General features: G+C 40.1%; 1 protein-coding gene across 2 annotated transcripts; it reads right to left on the reverse strand.

The window, feature by feature from the left end:
• Positions 1-1,113: 1,113 nt before the first annotated feature.
• Positions 1,114-16,363, reverse strand: LOC123938522 (T-cell-specific guanine nucleotide triphosphate-binding protein 2-like). Of its 2 annotated transcripts, none has more exons than XM_045999979.1 (2): positions 15,819-16,363; positions 1,114-4,329 (listed from the first exon to the last, which is right to left on the reverse strand). In XM_045999979.1, the coding sequence occupies exons 1-2, from the start codon at positions 15,898-15,900 to the stop codon at positions 2,984-2,986; spliced, it is 1,428 nt and encodes a 475-aa protein (XP_045855935.1). In that variant the 5' UTR covers positions 15,901-16,363; the 3' UTR covers positions 1,114-2,983. The 2 variants fall into 2 exon arrangements, with proteins under 2 accessions (XP_045855935.1, XP_045855936.1); XM_045999980.1 differs by lacking the exon at positions 15,819-16,363 and adding an exon at positions 12,058-12,153.
• Between the last annotated feature and the right edge of the window lie 682 nt (positions 16,364-17,045).

Raw genomic sequence — 17,045 nt, forward strand, 5'->3', positions numbered from 1 at the left:
GTGTCCAACTTTAGTTATAGCAACATTCTTCTAGGCAGGGGAAACAAAACTGAAAATAAACTATTGGGACCACATTAAAAAAAAAAAAGGTTTGTACAGTGAAGGAAACCATCAACTAATCAAAAAGACAATCTACTGAATAGACGATATTTGGTAATGATCTATCCAATGAGGGGTTAATATTCTAACTGATGAAACTCAACACCAAAAAACCCCAAATAATCCAATTTCAAAAATAAGCAGAAGAAATGAACAGCCGTTTCTCCAAAGAAGATGTACAGATGGCCAACAGACACATGAAAAGATGCTCAACACCACTGACCATCAGGAAATGCAAACTAAAGCCCAATGAGATATCACCTCACACTTTTCAGAGGGACTGAAATACACACACACACACACGAAACAGGTGCTGCTGAGGATGTGGAGGAAAGGAACCCTCCCACGTTGTTGATGGGAATGCAAACTGGTGCAGCCAATCTGGAAAACGGTATGGAGGTTCCTCAAAACATTAAACACAGAGTAGCCCTGGGATCCAGCAATTGCACTACTAGGTAATTACACAGAGGATACAAATATACAGTTTTGAAGGGGTACCTGCACTCTGATGTTTACAGGAGCATTATCTACAATAGCCAAGTTATGGAAAGAGCCCAAATGTCCATCCACGGATGAATGGATAAGGAAGTATGTGATCTATACCAGAATATTACTCAGCCATGAAAAAGAATGAAAGCTTGCCATTTGCCATGGAACTAGAGAGCATTGTGCTAAGCAAAATTAGTGAGTCAGAGTAAGAAAAACGCCATAGAATCTCACTCATATGTGGAACTTAAGAAACCAAACAAATGATCCTAGGGGGATAAAAAAAGGGAGACAAGCCAAGAAATAGACTGTTAACTACAGAGAAGAAACTGATGGTTCCCAGAGCGGAGGTAGGTGGGAGGCTATGTGAAATAGATGTTGGGGAATGAGTGCACTCCTCATGATGAGCACTGAGTCATGGTTAGACCTGTTGAATCACTGTTTGTACCCTTAAACTAATATAACACTGCATGTTAACTATACTGCAATTTTAAAAATTAAAAATAAATAAGTGCAAATAAATAAATAGAATCTTGAAATAATTTTTATTTTGTTAAGCCAATAATAACCTCAATTTGTTTTATGCTCTGTATTTCTATAAATGTTGGGTCTTTTTGTTTAATTACACAGTTATCTAGCTTTTTAAAACTGTGGTGTGTTCCAACGTAAAACAAGTTTCACTGAGTAAAATCCAGCCCTTATACTGTCTCTGCACATGGTACCACTAATTCCTCTATAAGGGAATTTTATTACTGAAGTTGTCTTTTGTTAAATTGAAGAACACAGCAAATATTTATTAATATTTTGCACTGTCTTAGATCATCACTAACATAATATATGGACTTACTTTTTGCACTGAACAGTATATCCTGGAGATGAGAGCATAGCCGTGTACAGGGTGTTACTCCTTTGTACAGTTGTCCAGTCATCTATTTTGTGGCTGTAATATTTCCTGCTAAAGAACGTTGGATTTTTGTGTTTTACCATTTCAGTGCTGCGATTAATAGTTTTAAGCAGACATATTTTGTATTTTTTTCCAGTTGTTTTGTTCCTTTCCCCACGTTTATTTAGGTAAAACTGACAAACAAAATCATATATATTTTAAATGTACAAGGTGATGATTTGATATATGATTACTGCAATGAAGTTAATTAACACATCCATTAACTGACATATGTACCAAATTAATTAGTACATCCATCACCTCACATGTTTATCCTTTGTGTGTGTGTGGTGAGCAGGTGGAGGAACTACTCTCTTGCAAATTTCACGTATTATTGTTGCACTATTGCACAGTGTTACTAAGTATAGTCACCATGCCACACATTCACCTTGTAACTGAAAGAGGTGCTCTTTCAGCAGCACTACGTAACTCCCCCACTTTCCAACCCCCTGCCAGCCATTAATCTACTCTCAATTTCTATGGCCCAGGTTCTTCAATGTGAGATTACACTTTAGACTGGGGCAAAGTGTAAATGAGTGTGTAACTTTTATGGAGATGGCCTAATTCACCACATTACAGGCAGATCATTTTGTGCAAACACCAGCATTGCATGACAACAACTATTTCTCTACCGTTTCACCCACAGAATGTCAAACTATGCAATCTCCTCCAGTGTAATGATATGATAAACGATATGTTAGTGATACGACGTTTCTAATTTGCATTCCTCTTATTAGATGAGAGATCAGATATGATTAAGAAAAACTTTTGTCATTTTAAAAAATTTCCACTTAGATTTGCCACAATCCTCTTGTCTCTTATTCCCTAACCTCTCAAGTTCAGACACAAAATACGCTGAGAGAAATCAAGGGCTGTTGATTGCAATATGCAAACTTGGACTATGTCCCCGTCTTATGCACTTGTCCCTCTCACAACGTACGTACCCCAGATAACGGTTTTCCTTAGCTGATGTTTCTCTTTCATTTCTGGTGACACATGTCCAGCTCACAATCTGTTATGTTCTTAAATAAAATGATAAGTCTAGAGAGGACAAGGAGGATATCAGTCACCTTAATTGAGAATCTATTAATGAACAGAATGTATGCATTCACAACATAATGTCAGGAACACCAAAGATGCACTATGTATGCATTCATTTAAAAATCACTTTTGAGGACCTACTGTGTGCACAGCCATTTTTTACTAGATGTCAGTAGAAAGACCAGTGCTGGCTATGGAGTAACCATCATACAAGGACTAAGATCATCTCAAGGAAGGATTCTTTAGAGCTGATTGCTCTCACTATCAAATAATAGTCACTAAGTGGGTAGTTCGTTCAAGAGTATATTACGGAAATGTTTGTGATACACCTTAACGGCAGTGGGACAGGACTGCTTCAAGGGAGCCCGAAGTCAACGTTTCAGGCACCAGGCACCATGACAACACTGAGAAGAATCAGAAGCTGGGTGCCTCACTTTTCCCATTATCATTCCTGACATGCTGAAGTAGAGAATTTGGTCCAGAGCCCACAGCATCCTTAAAATTCTCTTTTCTAAGAAGAACTTTAGCATCCTTTGCCACACACTCAAGGAAATAATTTTGCAAACAGAAAATCATCTCAACGTAAAAAACAGTGGCACTAACAGGGAAGAATTTTTCCACATATCTCAACAGTTTTTCATCTAATGACTCATCATCCTTCTCAACTGATAGCAAATGGGGAGACATGAGGTTTGCCTTGAGTTTCTGTACTGACACGTTAAAGTGCTTGGCTATGGTTTCCAGGGATGCATCATCCAGATTAAAATGAGACCTGTATAAGGATAAACTCTCCTCCAGTTTCTCTATATCATTATCACTGAACAAACCCATGAAAAGGCTGGTGGCCAAAGTTCCAGCTTTCAGGGCCTCCAACCAGACCTTCTTTCTCAGGGAATCCCTCCTCTCATCAATGGAAACCTCAGCAACAGTTGACAGGTATTGCATGAAGATGTGGTGCTTTTGGTGCTTGTGGATTGGGAGCTCCCTCAGAAGCGTGGTCTCTAGGCGTTGGAAATCATAGTCAGACAATTCAAGGCTGGAGACTAAGAAGATCTTAGTGTCACCCATATTGGCTTTCTCCAACTGAGTCACATAGTAATTGCGGATCCTTTGCAGGACTTCATCCTTATTGAATGTGCTGGGTTTAAACGTTCTTAGATTATTTAAATCAAGGTCCACTTTAGTTCGGACAAAATAGAAATGCTTCTTCATTTTCCTAATTGCCATAGTCAGATACAAATCATTCTCTTTGAAGCGTGTAGCAGAGATGACAATAAAGAAATCATATTCCCCAAATTTCATTTTCTGCAGATACTCATATAGTGGAAGTTGAGTGGTTCCCAGGCTAGGCAGGTCCCATAACATCACATTGGGAAATTTTTTGTATTCGTATTTCATTCTCTCCAAGTTTATCTCCACTGGCCCAGTGTGGGCATCGTTTTCTTTGTCTTGCCCGACTCCCAGCAGAGCATTGATGAAGCTGGACTTCCCTGCCCCAGACTCCCCGATCACAGCAATGTTCAGAGGGGCATTATCAATGTCTCTCAGTGTATCACTAATCGCAGAAATTGCTCTCTGAAGGTCCCCCTTCTCCAGGTGTGATTGAATTAATGTGATGGCTTCCGGAGAGACCATTTCACTTTCCAGTTTGAAGTCCTTCAAAAGCTTGTCAAGGTTGGAGACCAAATCACCACCCTCTGCAGGAGAGGGTGTGGAAGAGGAAGAGGAGGACTGACTCATGGCTGGAGGAGTAGAAGGCTCTATGGGGAGGATCCAAGAGGGAAGGAAAAAGAGTTAGTACAACAAGTGGTGGCTTGGGCTGTGGTGTTAAGGACAGGTATAACATCAGTCCTGGATACAACATTGTATCCAGAAGCCTTCTTTTTCTGTCTAGGCATTGTGTGGACTTCTGACCTGGATGTAAAATTTGCCCTTGCTCAGGCTCTTCCCTTATCTTGGAAAGCTCTTTTTCTTTAAGATACTCTTCAGTCTTGCAGACTAATGTTTCTATCCAAACTTTGTTGTCCACATTATCCTTTATTTATCTTGCTTCACTTGTCTTTATACGTAATGTTATGAAAATAGTAATTCTTCATGTTGCAAATCTGAGAAGACAACACCAGCACTTACCTTCCCACCCCCTCCCTTCTCACCGGTGGTGCGAGACCCTCCAGAAAGTCCACTTCTGATCACCTCCTACTTCATGTCATAGACTTTGGTTCTCATATGGGGCAGCTAAATAAGGATGAGTGGCTCCTTTCTTTCTCAGAAAAGATACTGTATATCTTCATTAGGAGATAGAAATTTTAATAGTTGCAAATGTGGTTTCTTTTATCTAGACAGTATGTTGGCTCATGGAACTAGGTGTTGAAAGGACTCTGTGTTTTTCCTGGAGCAGAAACAGCAGGTGGTATGGATTCTCATGTTCTAAAAAGTCATGCTGGACTATCCACGTGGGACTTGTTATGGACCAGCCCAGCTGTCCCTAGATCCCACCCATCCCTTGCTTCCTGCTGTGTATTAAAGGGGACAGAACAGAAGTCAGGTAGATAATTCAACTAGTGGACTCCATAAATATAGAAAGTGGCCTGAATAAAGAGCTGTATAACATGTCACTGATGTAACAAATGATGTAATAAAGACTGAAACTGATTGGAATGTAAGGCCGCCATGATAAGGAGTCTCTCTGTCCCCTTCTCTGAGGTCAATGAAACTGAACTTGTTCTGGAATTTTGGAACTATCTGATCACTGGAGGCTTATATCTTGAGAGGAGGGACCAGAAAAAAATCATACACCCAGCACTAAAAGTAATGTGAAAGATTTGTATACTGTTCCCTATAGCAATTGAGAATAGAGTATTAATTTATTTTAAATTTTTAAATTTTTAAAATTTCATTTTTTCAGGTTCCAAGAAAGAACAGAGTTTTTAGACTAGGAAGCAAGTCACTTCACGTCACCACTGATGTCTGGGCAGGATGCAGGTTGGAGAGGTGTCTTTGTCTAAAAGTGGGGGATCAGACACATTTTCCAGGGGCTTCCTGGCAGCCAGAACTGCAGCCCAGAAGAGAGGATGGTGAAAGCAAATTGGAGAAGAAGTTTTTCAGACCAAGTGTACATTGTTTGGAGTTTCACACATAGGAATGGGGTATGCGAACATTCTCCTTAGAAGAGTAAATTGTGGATATTTAGCTCATTATGGGTGAAAGGGGCACTAAAATTTGTACTGATGGATCCTATTCTCTCCCCTTAGGAGGACAACCTTGCCTACAACCATGGATCCTTTGCCAATCATTGTTTTTCTGCTTTCTCTCTTCACTTAAAAACCTTTCTACTTCTACTTCTACAGCTCACTGGAGCTCCTTTCTGTTCCCAAGATGGGACACTACCCAAATCAAAAACTATTTAATAATACCAATTAGGTCTTTAGAATTTACGTGGTTGAATTTGCTTTCTAGATTTGTTGGTAATGTTTAGATCCAAAGCAAACTTCTGACAATATTTGGGGACAACAAGAAAACAGGTGTGGTTTCCCACAAATCCTTTGGAGTTCATGTTCTCTCTCAACATTTCCATGGGCCATTGAAAGGCCATCTTGTTTTGAGCTCTGCTCTGTTTTGCCTGAGAGCTTCTCATTGAATTGCCAGTCCTGGGTTAATGAATCACTCTGTCACAGACACAGAAGGCAGTGACAGTGCACTAGGCATTAGCCCATGTTTGAGTCCAGAAGTCCACATTGGAATCCCTTCCCCAGTTCCAGTCCACAGACTATATTTACTGCTTTTGCTGGCTTAGGCTGTTCCCTGTTTCTTGTCTGCAGCCTTTATTAATGGAACCTGCTGGCTTGGCTCATGATGGACATTGGTCGTGATATGTAGAAGGCACTCTATGGAACAGTCCAGAGTAACTTCTAAACCTAGCCCCTGGCTATGAACTCAGATTCCAAGTTGGCAACTGTTGGTGGCAGCTACAGTTCTCTGTGTGTGTGGAATCAGGTGGCGGTCCCTATTCTCCCTATTCTTGGAGGTGTGCTGGTTAAGTCCTTGCCCTGGTCCCTAGTTCTTTCGTTACTGCTGTGCCCATAGTTCCACTACCTAAGTACTTTGGATTCTCTTAATAGTCCATGAGATAAAGGCTTAGCTTAAAGATAAACAATAGATAAACAAGTGAATAAATAACCAAGTGAAACAGAAATGGGAAACTTAAAAATCCAAAGAGGTATGTGCTCCACCCTGGGCACATTGTTTATTTTACACCTAAGAATGAAGGTTCTGACTCTTACCGTGTTGGTGAGAGTGCCAACTGGGGCAGCCACTCTGGAAAACAGTGTGGAGTTTCCTCAAAAAGTTACAAATAGGACTGCGCTATGACCCAGTAATTGCACTAGCAGGTATTCACTAAATGTTACAAAATTACTGATCCAAGGGTTATATACACCATGAAGATTATAGCAGTCTTAGCTACAGTACCCAAATTATGGAAAGAGCTCAAATGTCCAATAACTGATGAATGGATAAAGAAGATGGGGCACACATATATACTACATACACATCCACAATGGAATATTATTCAGCCATAAGAAATATTGAAATCTTGCCTTTTGCAATGCCATGTACAGAAGTAGAGTGTATTTTACTAAGTAAAAAAGTCAGTGATGAAAGAAAAAATATCACATTATTTCACTCATATGTGGAATTTAAGAAAAAAAATGATCATAGTGGGCAAAAAAGTGAGGTGAACCAAGAAAGAGACTCTTAACTATAGAGAAGAAAGTGCTGGTTACCAGAGTAGGGGGTTGGGTGAAATATGTGATAGATATAAAGAGGGCATGTATTGTGATGAGCACCAGATGTTGCAAGTAAGTGTGGAATCACTACATTATTCACCTGAACCTGATATTACACTTTATGTTAATTATCCTGAATTTAAGCAAAAACTTAAAAAACAACAACAACAAAAAAGAACTATGGTACTGGAAGCCATATAGGTCTACAAGCCTGTTTTGTGTCCCAAATAACTTGCCTTGGTACCCTTCAGGTTGGGAGCCACAAAATAAGGCCAGACAAACATGTATCAGTTGCCCCTCTTTGCTATTGGATATAGGTGGACAGAAATGTATTAACCTCCATTTAAGGCTAGCTTCCTAACAAACTGCTGTCAGCGCTCAGAGCTAGTACAATGGTCATTATGAGGACTGTAAAGCACAGAGGAAAGAAAATCAAAACAACACAAAGAAGTGGAAAGACTTTTCATGTTCATGGGTTGGAAGAATAGATGTTAAAATGTCTCTACAACCCACAAAGTCTACAGATTCCATGTAAAGTCTACAAATATACCAAGAGCATTTTTCACAGAGATGGGATGAATACTCCTAAAATTGGTAAGGAACCACAAAAGACCCCACAACGCCAAATCACCTTGAGAAGGAACACAAAACTGGAGGGATCACAACTCCAGACTTCAGGTTATTTACAACCCCACAGCAATCAACACAGTACGGTACTGGCCTAAAAATAGACACAGAGATCTGTGAGACACAGTCTCACAGAGTAAGACACCCAGGAATAGCCCCACAATTATATATTCAATTACTCTTTGACAACACAGGAAAGAATATACAATGGGCAACAGAGAGATGCTGTTGGGAAATCTGGACAGCTAGCTACATGCCAAAGAATGAATCTGGACCCCTGCCTTATCCCACCTACAAACACAAACTCAAAATGGATTAAAGATGTAAAGTGAGACCTGAAACCACAGAAGAGTGCACATGCAGTGTTGTCTCAGACAGAAGCCACTGTAACAGTTTATAGGTAGGTCTTCTAAGGCGAGGGAAACTAAAGCAGAAATAAACGATGAGGACCACATCAAAATAAAAAGCTTGTGCACGATGAAGTAAATTCTCAGCAAAATTAAAAGACAACCTACTGAATGGAAACAGATATTTGTAAATGACATAGGCTATGAAGAGTTAGTTTCCAAAATATATAAGGAACTAATGCAAGAAAAACCATAAAAAAAATCCAATTACTAAAATGGGCAGAGGACCTAAATAGCAATTTCTCCAAAGCAGATATCCAGACGGCTGACAGATAGAAAAAAGATGCTCAACAACACTTATCCTGAGGGAAATACAGATCAAAAACCACAGTGAGACATCACCTCATGCCTGTGAAAGGCTAACATTAAAAACACAAGGAACAAAAGTGTTAGTGAGGATATGGAGGAAAATGAATCCTTTTGCACTATTGGTAGGAAAGCACATGAGTACAGTGAATGTGGAAAATAGCTTTGAAGTTTCTCAATAAGTGAAAAATAGAACTACCATAGAGTCCAGTAATCATGCTACTACTTATTTACCCAAAACACAAAAACACCAGTTCAAGGGGATGCACTATCTCTTATGTTTACTGCAGCATTACTTCCAAAAGCCAAATTAGAGAAGCTGCCCAATTGTGCATCAATGGATAAAGAAGATGCAGTATATATACTCAAAGGAATATTACTCAGCCATTAAAAAGAATGAAATCTTGCCTTCTGCAAAGTCATGAGTGGGGCTACAGTGTATAACAGTAAGCCACTTGTTCCAGCCATAGAAAGACAAATACCATAGGATTTCATTCATTTGTGGAATTCCAGAAACAGAACAAATGAGCAATGCGGGGAAAAAAGAAGAGGAAGACACAAAGTCAAAAATAGACTCTCCAGTAAAGAGAACAAACTGATGGTTACCAGAGGGGACAGTGGTAGGGGATGGGTGAAACAGATGATGGGGTTTGAGAGTACATTTATCATGAAGAGTACTGAGCATTGTATAGAACTGTTGTATCACTATATTGTATGCCTCTAATAATATAACAGTGTCTGTTGATTATGCTGGAATTAAAATAAAAAACTTTAAAAATAATAAAAATAAAAATGCTGTACTGTGACTAACATAATATAGTAAAAAAATAAAATAAATAAAAATACCTTGGGAGAATAATTGACTAATTTTTCATGGTGTCTGATGATTCCTTTTAGTGGTAATCTAAGGATAATTGTTAAAAACAAGTATAGTGAGTAAATGTTTAAGTAAAATTTTTAAAAATTTAGGTATACTTTAAAGTAATATTCAAAATCTTTTTGATAACCTAATACCTTAAAGTTTTGTTCAAAGTAATGATTTAACTTAAGGTCATTAAATACCTAGATCATTTCCAATTAAGATAAAAAATGAAACATTAATTACTACATACTGGTTTCTTTAATTTTGGGTTTTTTTTTTTTTACATGGAAACTAAAGATAAATATAGGTCTATTAGTAAACGTTTTGGCATGTTAATTTGAAAGATTGTACTACAAAAGAGCATATAGAAGTTTAAAACTTAAAAATTTTAAACCCGCCCAAACTACTGGGTTTCCCTGCCCTAAGGGATTGCCTTTGGACATAAGGTCACTCAGCAAGCCACTTGTCTTTATTTTCTTAATTTTTAAATTATTTTATTTTTTTTTAATTATTTCTTATATTTTATAAACATATAATGTATTTTTATCCCCAGGGTACAGGTCTGTGAATCGCCAGGTTTACAGACTTCACAGCACTCATCATAGCACATACTCTCCCCAATGTCCATAACTCCACTCCCCCTCTCCCAACCCCCCTCCCCCCAGCAACCCTCAGTTTGTTTTGTGAGATTAAGAGTCACTTATGGTTTGTCTCCCTCCCAATCCCATCTTTTTCATTTATTCTTCTCCTATCCCCCTAACCCCCCATGTTGCATCTCCATGTCCTCATATCAGGGAGATCATATGATAGTTGTCTTTCTTCGATTGACTTATTTCACTAAGCATGATACCCTCTAGTTCCATCCACGTCATCACAAATGGCAAGATTTCATTTCTTTTGATGACTGTATAGTATTCCACTGTGTATATATACCACCTCTTCTTTATCCATTCATCTGTTGATGGACATCTAGGTTCTTTCCATAGTTTGGCTATTGTAGACATTGCTGCTATAAACATGCGGGTGCATGTGCCCCTTTGGATCACTATGTTTGTATCTTTAGGGTAAATACCCAGTAGTGCAATTGCTGGGTCATAGGGTAGTTCTATTTTCAACATTTTGAGGAACCTCCATGCTGTTTCCCAGAGTGGTTGCACCAGCTTGCATTCCCACCAACAGTGTAGGAGGGTTCCCCTTTCTCCGCATCCTCGCCAGCAACTGTCATTTCCTGACTTGTTCATTTTAGCCATTCTGACTGGTGTGAGGTGGTATCTCATTGTGGTTTTGATTTGTATTTTCCTGATAGCAAGCCACTTGTCTTAAAAGAGATAATTCCTTCAGCAGGGTCTTTCGTTGACATATTTAATTTTGATTCCTTAGTCTTGGATACCATGGCTTCAAAATGACCTCTAACCATTATCCTATAATTAGCAACCTTAGGCCGCTTAGAAAAACCACAATAATCTGAGAGGTACATTATCTTCTCTCCACGTTTTCAATGCATGTTCAGGGATACTAACCACAAAGCCAATAATCTCCCTGAGGCTGAAACATCAGAGAAGGAATGAAGAGCATGGATGATCCAAAAATTGTGAACCTGAAATCATCATCTGTGAGCATCATAGAGGGTAAGCAAAAACATGATGACATATGACTACCACGCAGGGATCAACAAAGGCTGCGAGAAGCACTGAACAGTAGCTGGAAGTGGCCCCAGTTCCTCACACTCCGATCACATCTCTAAGTTCAGCTGAGAGCTGATCAAGAGGGGGGAACTGTGAGACAGGGTCACAGGGTCACAGGGCCATAGGAGGCCTCTTAAGTTAAAGCTTTGACTCCTCAAACCAAGACCTACTACGGAACCTAACTACAGTTTAATCTCCAGGAATATATCCTGTAACCGTTAACCATTGGAACGGCCTGATCAGCATGAAGAAATCAGCTGATAGACCCTTTCCTTTCCCTTTGGCAGAGTGATTTTGACAGAGACAGTGTATTCTTTACTGATGATTTCTTTCTCTCTTCGTCTGAAAACATGTCCATTCCTACAGCTCAGTGGAGCTCCTGACTATTCTCTAGATAAGATGCTGCCTAACTCAGGAGTGATTTAATAAAAACCAACCAGTTCTTTATAATTTTCAGTTGAATTTTGTTTTTTAACTGACAATATGCATTGTCTTTGCAGTGAAAGGTATTTAGGCATGAGATGAGGGTTTTCTGATTCAGAAGTTCTTGGGGAAAGCCCTGATGCACTGACATCCCTGACGTTCACATAATCCTTCCATGCTCACAGGAAATAAGTCTGTTCTCCAACTTCCTCTGAAAATGTCCCAAATGGTTAGATTCTCCAACTGGCTCACAGCCATCCATAGCCAGCTGCCCCTCAGCCTTTCAAGTCCACATCACCCAAAATCAATCATCTCGTCTCTCCCAGCCTTAGACATACAAATCTGAAATTCTATTTTTAGATCTGCACTCAAGCCACAGTGGTGTCTTGCTTACCAGCTCCTGGAGGAAAAGAGACTCCTGGTGTCAGAGTTGAGCTCTGAAGGTGTCCCTGGGCAGCTCAGGAAATTCTGGGACCAGCTGAAGTGCTCCTGGGAGCACTGCTCTGCTCAGACTGGCCTGGCACTGGAACAGGTCCTGTGTGCTGGTGTGGTCACCGCAGAGAAAAAGAGCTGATGGTCACCCCAAATGTCTAAACTGTGGGTGAGGAGCAGGCAGGATTTAAGTAGCCTCTGGCCTCTGCTCCACCCTCACTGGAATCCGGCCACTGTAAAGAAGCAGGCAGCAGATGTGGAGCTCTGCATCTGCAGGAACAGAAAGTGAAACAAAGAGCGGCAGGGCTCCTTTTCTGAGAAACACAGCCATTGTTGGGAAGGGATAGTGAAAGGCACCACGGCCATTGATTTTGTGTGTTTTTGGCATCATGAGTGAGAGGAGAGAATAGGACCCCAGGTTGGAGACCCTTCAGTAACCCCCAAAGGACACCGTAACCAGGCCCTGGGCTCCAGGCCAGGTAGAATTTGAATCCACAGTCAGAGAACAGAGGCCTGAATCCTGGGAAAATGAACCTTGTGCTTTCCCTGTTAACCTTGGACAGCCCACACTGTATGTGGAGGGAAGCCTAATAAATAAATATCTAGCCTTGTCTTTGGCTCCTGCCACAGAGGGTCAAAGACCCTGGGAATTTCCTGGGTGACAGGAGCTGACTTTGTTATGCTAATGAAGTGATTCCAGGCAGGATCCTAGATAGTTTCAGGTCAATGGCTGGTCACCAGGAAGACCAACCATGGGAATAGTGGGTGGAGACTTTGGGCCAGCTGAACCTCTGGGAAGGAGAAGGGAGGTGAGAAGGGAGTACTCAGTCAAGTAGGCCATGATTTGATTAATCATTTCTACGTACTGAAACCCCAATCAAAACTCTGCTAGGGTCAGTGGACTTCTTGGTTGTTGTTTGCTTTGATGTTCTGGGAAGGTGATGTGTCCTATACGATGAGGAGAGGCACTTGCTCCCAGACCTCACCCTGTGTATTTCCTTTTAGATAAAGCTCTACTCCGATGTGTAAAGCTTTCCTGACCCATATGAATCATTGCCATCTATTAGCAAGCCTGAGAGCCTTATGAGAACTCTCAGATTTGTAGACTGTGGGTTCGAGATCCTAGTGACCTAGTGAATTCAGCCAAATACAGCTAGTGTCTGATGTAAGAGAAGCCTTTTGAAGGACTGAGCCCTGAAACCTGGCGGGTTTTGCTAACTCTGGTTGATTAGTGCAGGAAGGAGTAGGCGGTATACCCAGTTGGGCTGGAAATGAATAGGGAGTAACCTTGTGTCCCGGGGAGCCATATTCTGGCTTTAGCTTTCATTTCTTTTGTTTTCCTTTAGTTTTTGAATAGAAGTCCACTATATAGTTTGATAGTTTACAACTCAAGAGTTCTAAGGTTTATGCAATGCTATGTCGCCCCCACACAATGGCCCTTTGTCATGTTTCTGTACCAGAGGAGACCGTGTCATTCTTATGAGTGTATTGAGCAAATATGTACTATCTATAGTCTGCTTTTTCCAAAAATGACAGCATTCCTTACACAATGTCCCGTACCCTGGATTCCTTATCTGCTATTTGGTAATTGTTCTAGATGTCCCATTTGTGCTGGAGTCCCACCAAAGCATCTCCAGAAAGATCTCATCCTTCATGTAGCCCCAGTAGGCATCAGAGCACAGGATCTACCTTAACACCACGCACCTCACTTCCATGTATTCCAGGGGACTTACCTCAGTCAACCCACCCCAGCCTTCAGGAATCCCTCCAAAGCAGTTCCTGATGAATCTCATCCTGCAAACAGCCCCGACCGTGCACCAGTCCACTCCAGAGTAACTCTTACTCCATGGGGAAGGGACAATAACCACACATACAAGTTCATATATAGCCCTAGCAGTCGGCTGGGGACAGTTGTCTGATCTGCATTCCAGTCCAGCCCACTAAGGAAAACATCACTGTGGGTAGCATAAGGGCAAAGCCCTGTATTGGGAGGCTATCTCAACCCCAAGACCGTCTAGTCTGACTGCAGGCCAGGCACAATAACTACAGCCTCAGGGGACCACATAGGGAGAGTACCCTGCTTTTTGGTGTGACAATAGTCCTGCCAAGTGAACTGTAAACAGGCATCTGCTCTGACTCAAATACAAACCCAGTCAGTCCCAGAAGGCCCCCTTAACAGCACAGGGGCCATACAAAAAGCAAAGGGGGCGCTGTAGCCAACTGGAATGAGGGCCAATGCATTTTGATCATAAAAGTCCTCGGAGAGAACACAAGAAGTGTCTGACTTTAGTTATAGCAATATTTTTCAAGGCAGGGGAGACAAAACTGAAAATAAACTATTGGGACCACATTAAAAAAAAAAAGGTTTGTACAGTGAAGGAAACCATCAACCAATCAAAAAGACAATCTACTGAATAGGCGATATTTGGTAATGATCTATCCAATGAGGGATTAATATTCTAACTGATGAAACTCAACACCAAAAAACCCCAAATAATCCAATTTCAAAAATAAGCAGAAGACATGAACAGCCATTTCTCCAAAGAAGACGTACAGATGGCCAACAGACACATGAAAAGATGCTCAACATCACTGACCATCAGGAAATGCAAACTAAAGTCCAATGAGATATCACCTCACACTTTTCAGAGGGACTGAAATACACACACACACACACACACATACACACACACACACACACACGAAACAGGTGCTGCTGAGGATGTGGAGGAAAGGAACCCTCCCACATTGTTGATGGGAATGCAAACTGGTGCAGCCAATCTGGAAAACGGTATGGAGGTTCCTCAAAACATTAAACACAGAGTAGCCCTGGGATCCAGCAATTGCACTACTAGGTAATAACACAAAGGATACAAATGTACAGTTTTGAAGGGGGTACTTGCACCTTGATATTTATAGGAGCATTATCTACAATAGCCAAATTGTGGAAAGAGCCCAAATGTCCATCTACGGATGAATGGATAAGGAAGTATGTGATCTATACCAGAATATTCCTCAGCCATGAAAGAGAATGAAAGCTTGCCATGTGCAACAACTTGTATGGAGCTAGAGAGCACTGTGCTAAGCAAAATTAGTGAGTCAGAGTAAGAAAAATGCCATAGAATCTCACTCATATGTGGAACTTAAGAAACCAAACAAATGATCCTAGGGGGATAAAAAAAGGGAGACAAGCCAAGAAATAGACTGTTAACTACAGAGAAGAAACTGATGGTTCCCAGAGCGGAGGTAGGTGGGAGGCTATGTGAAATAGATGTTGGGGAATGAGTGCACTCCTCATGATGAGCACTGAGTCATGGTTAGACCTGAAACTAATATAACACTGCATGTTAACTATACTGCAATTTTAAAAATTAAAAATAAATAAATGAGTGCAGATAAATAAATAAAATCTTGAAATAATTTCTATTTTGTTATGCCAATAATAACCTTAGCTTAATTTGTTTTATGCTGTCTATCTATATAAATGTTGGGTCTTTTTGTTTAATTACACAGTTATCTAGCTTTATAAAACTGGCATGTTCCAATGTAAAAGAAGTTTCACTGGGTAAAATCTAGCCCTTACATTGTCTCTACATAGGGTACCACTAATTCTCTATAGATAAAGGAATTTTATTACTGAAGTTGTCTTTTGTTTAACTGAAGAACATAGCAAATATTTATTCGTATTTTGCACTGTCTTAGATCATCACTAACATGACTTACTTCTTGCACTGAACAATATATCCTGGAGATGAGAGCATAGCCGTGTACAGGGTGTTACTCCTTTGTACAGTTGTTCAGTCATCTATTTTGTGGCTGTAACATTTCCTTCTGAAGAACATTGGATTTTTGTGTTTTACCATTTCAGTTAGTGCTGCGATTAATAGTTTTAAGCAGACATATTTTGTATTTTTTTGAATCTGTATAGTTTTTTGTTCTTTTCCCCCAGCTTTATTTAGGTAAAACTGACAAACAAAATCATATATACTTCAAATGTACAAGGTGATGATTTGAAATATATATATACATAAGGTGGAATGATTACTGCAATGAAATTTTAACATATCCATCAACTCACATATGTACCAAATTAATTAACACATCCATGAACTCACATATCCTTTGTGTGTGTGCGGTGAGCAGGTGGAGGAACTACTCTCTAACAAATTTCAAGTATTGTGTTGTATTATTGCACAGTGTTACTAAGTATAGTCACCATGCCACACATTCACCTTGTAACTGAAAGAGGTGCTCTTTCAGCAGCACTACGTAACTCCTCCACTTTCCAACTCCCTGCCAGCCATTAATCTACTCTCAATTTCTATGGCCCAGGTTCTTCAATGTGAGATTACACTTTAGACTGGGGCAAAGTGTAAATGAGTGTGTAACTTTTATGGAGATGGCCTAATTCACCATATTACAGGCAGATCATTTTGTGCAAACACAAACATTGCATGACAACAACTATTTCTCTACCGTTTCACCCACGGAATGTCAAACTATGCAATCTCCTCCAGTGTAATGATATGATAAGTGATATGTTAGTGATATGACATTTCTAACGTGCACTCCTCTTATTAGATGAGGGATCGGATATGATTAAGAAAAACTTTTGTCATTTTTTAAAATTTCCACTTAGATTTGTCACAACCCTCTTGTCTCTTATTCCCTAACCTCTCAAGTTCAGACACAAAATACGCTAAGAGAAACCAAGGGTTGTTGATTGCAATATGCAAACTTGGATTATGTCCCCGTCTTATGCACTTGTCCCTCTCACAACGTACCCCAGATAATGGTTTCCTTAGCTGACATTTCTCTTTCATTTCCGGTGACACATGTTCAGCTCACAATCTGTTATGTTCTTAAATAAAATGATAAGTCTAGAGAGGACAAGGAGGATATCAGTCACCTTAATTGAGAATCTATTAATGAACAGAACGTATGCATTCA

Source organism: Meles meles, chromosome 3 (assembly GCF_922984935.1).
Source record: "Meles meles chromosome 3, mMelMel3.1 paternal haplotype, whole genome shotgun sequence".
NCBI classification, from domain to species: domain Eukaryota; kingdom Metazoa; phylum Chordata; class Mammalia; order Carnivora; family Mustelidae; genus Meles; species Meles meles.